Raw genomic sequence first — 3,460 nt, 5'->3', positions numbered from 1 at the left:
GATACATTTCGGGAGTTCAATTGCTTCGTACTCAAGCTCGTCAATGGTGAACTCTGTTGGCGGCCTTTACCGATTGCCCTCTGCAACTAATGGAGAAGACCAAATCAGCACCAAAAGATATATCGTCTGCCATAGAACTTCTACAGATTCGTCCGCCTCGGAATTCGGTGGCTTCCTCGGCTTCGATTACTCCTCTATGTATGATTTCATTCTTCAGTGTCAAATAGCTGTCGCTCTTTTTCTTAATTAGGTTTTGATATGATTATGGTCTCAAAAACAATTTGCTGGTTGTTGGTTACGAAATTATATTTGGTGGCAAGATGCGATTAGTTTTCAGATGTTTTCCTTCTGAAGGTTAATTTTTTTATTTTTTCTGAGTAACTTTTATTTAATGGGTGTCTTTTATTTAGTTGGCGCATTCAATATGGTTTGCTATTGGCAATGATATTAGCAGGTTGGAAAATAGAGCTCAGCTCTTTTGCTGTTTATTGCAATACAGTTTGGCTCAGATTTCCAATGACTGCAATTGAATTTGAAGTGGATATGGGAGTAGGAAGGATGAAAATGCAAATCAGATATGGCACACGGCAATATATCTTTTTTCGCCGGATCAGTTGTTTGTAAACTTGATGTAGTAAATTGGGAGAAGAAAAGAACAAAACAATAAAGTGCAGCAATTTTAAATCCTCACAGAACTCAAGAATTTGAGTAAGTTTCAGCAAAAGAAGTTAAGTTGCTGATTTGGCAAAAGAAAGAAGAAGGCTGTTCAGCTTTTTCATATCCACATAAGTCGCACTAGTTGCTATTAACATGATGGAGATGTAGATGATCCTAATGCATATATAATAACACTCCTTGCATTAGGAACAACACACTCCTAATTTGGATATCAGAGTTTCAAATTTTGCTAGCAATGGCTTGGTGAAATTATCCGCAACTTGATTTGTTGTTTTGCATTAAACAAGGATAACATCTCCATTTTACTGTACTTCCCTTTATTTTCCCAATGGAATATAGGATTGTTAAAGTTAGCAATCATAGCTTGATTATCAATAAGAATCTTTGTGCTTTGCTTCTGCTCTAAACTTAGATTGATTAGAATTTTCCTTTTCCATAAGACTTGTTTAACAACAGTACTTGTAGCTATGAATTCTGCTTCTGCGGTGGATTGAGCTACTGTATCTTATTTTTTTCAAGCTTTAAAAGAAAACACCAAAATCTAGCATTAAACAGTACCCTGAACTACTTCTCATATCATCAATGGAACTGCTTTGATGCTCTCCATGTTGCTTTGAGAAATTGTCTTCTTCATAGGTTTCTATACTAACCAGTTTTATAGTTTGAAATATGGTCATTAAGTTCTAGAAGATCATTTGCCATCTTCTTACTTTTCATTTGCAATAGCCCCCTGATTGTGATTATACCCGAGCTTCTTATGCCATAATTCTATGATATTTTCTTTAATAAAAAAACTAACTTGTTTCTCTTTCAATTGATTTTGCACAAAGCTCTTCCCTTTCATTTTCAATTTAAAATTATTATTTTCTTCTGCATCTTTAATCAAGCAAATTTTGTCCTCAAATATAATTTTATAACATTTTTCAATTTGTTGTCCAACACTTTATAAGTTTTGGTCAATTTCAGAAATATATAACACATACGAAATAAAGCCTGTATCTGAACAAGTTAGAATTACAATAGCTCCTTTTACTTTCACATCAATGCACTTGCCATTTCCGATTCTAACATGGAGGATTTGTTCCCCTTCTGTTTCTACCACAAAGCTGGCATAGAGGATTTGATGCTCTTTTTTTCAATCTTGGCTTATGTTTGCGTTGGTAAAGAACACTTCTTTTGGGCTTAGATGCGTTTTTCTCCTCTTATTTTTATAGTTTCTTGTGCTTTCTTGAATCTTGACCGATAAGGCTCCTACAACATCATTTTCTTGTCTCATTTTTTTTCTTTGTTCTTGAGCAAGTAATGCATTCAACAATTCTATCAAAGATAATTCTGAGATAGTCTAAGTGTTTTTTAAAGATGTAATTAATGTTCCAAACTTTTCAGGAAAATTAACAATAATTTATCCTACAATCCTTGATTTTAGCAGAGACAAACCAAGTAATCTGATTCGACTTGCAATATTCAACTGTTGTCAGTACTCTCTTTGATAGATTCACTTTTTTCATCTTCTGCAACTCAAATTCACATACCAAATTCAACACTTGCATTCTTCGGATCCTTTCATCTCCTTCATATTTAGTCTTGTGAAATCGCATATCTCCTTTGTGGACTTTAATGACTTGATAGGACTGAAAATAGCGGAAGAGACTGCAACGAATAAGCAAGCCTTTGCCTTTGATTTGTTCGTCTTTTTCTTCTTTTGCACTTTGATTTGAGCCATGGTTGGATTGATTGGAAGTGCAGAAATTTCATAGTCTTCTTCTACGGCTTCCCAAAGATCCAAAGCCTATAAGTATGTCTCCATACGAACTACCAAAATCTGGTAGTTTTTTCTCCATTAAAGACTGTTGGAAACATTGAGAAAAATTTGGCTTTGACTTCCAAGACTTTGTTAAAACTCACTCACCGATCCCTTAAGGAAGAGCTCTGATACCTTTTGTAGTAAATTGAGAGAAGAAATACAACAACAACAACAAAGCCTTAATCCCACTACGTGGGGTCGGCTACATGAATCCTTTTTCTCCATTGCGTCCTATTTAGTGTCATATTTTCATTTAGTTCTAGTAAATTAAGATCATTTTTAATACAATAAGCCCAAGTCTTCCTAGGTCTACCTCTGCCTTTCTTAACACAAGTCGAATCTAAAACATCTACTCTCCTAATCAGATCACCAGATGATCGACGTTTAATGAGACCAAACCATCTAAGACGACTTTCTCTAATTTTGTCTGTCACAGGAGCTACACCAACCCTATCACGAATATATTCATTCCGCATTTTGTCTCTAAGTGTAAAGCCACTCATCCACCTAATCATTCTCATCTCGGCAACACTTAACTTATTATTATGCTTCTCTTTTAAAGGCCAACATTCAGCGCCATAGAGCATTGCAGGTCTCACCACCATCTTATAAAATTTTCCTTTCAGTCTTAGCGGTACTTTTCTATCACACAAAAAACCCGAAGCATTCCTTCACTTCAACCAACCAACTTGAATTCTACTATTAACACCCCATCTATATCACCATCGCTTTGGACAACGGACCCAAGATATCTAAATCGTTCACACCTTTTAAAAAGTTGGTTGATTCCATAAATCATTCTCATCTCAGACCCAAGATATCTAAATCAACAACGGAATCAGTTGTTGATTCCATAAATGATGCAATAATTCCAAATTATTTTGGAATTCAATATCTAGCTTCATCTAAGTGTTAGTTTTTTAAAATGAATAGAGTGAAGGTTGGGATGAGAAATTTATCCTTGGAAAAAAAAAAAAA

The 3,460-nt window shown here is 34.8% G+C and overlaps 1 protein-coding gene across 2 annotated transcripts in view; it reads left to right on the top strand.

The window, feature by feature from the left end:
* The first annotated feature begins 6 nt into the window (after nucleotides 1-6).
* The window catches only part of LOC110024737, a 21,512-nt gene continuing 18,058 nt past the window's right edge, over nucleotides 7-3,460 (top strand). For both annotated transcript variants that reach the window (XM_020724875.1, XM_020724876.1), the window contains exon 1: nucleotides 7-198. In XM_020724875.1, the coding sequence (XP_020580534.1) occupies nucleotides 90-198 (109 nt within the window). In that variant the 5' untranslated portion in view covers nucleotides 7-89. The remainder of the gene's footprint in view (nucleotides 199-3,460) is intronic.

This window comes from Phalaenopsis equestris, unplaced genomic scaffold, assembly GCF_001263595.1.
Source record: "Phalaenopsis equestris unplaced genomic scaffold, ASM126359v1 Scaffold000272, whole genome shotgun sequence".
Taxonomy (NCBI): Eukaryota; Viridiplantae; Streptophyta; class Magnoliopsida; order Asparagales; family Orchidaceae; genus Phalaenopsis; species Phalaenopsis equestris.
Note: the sequence above shows the minus strand (reverse complement) of the source record. Positions and strands in the feature narration are given on the sequence as shown.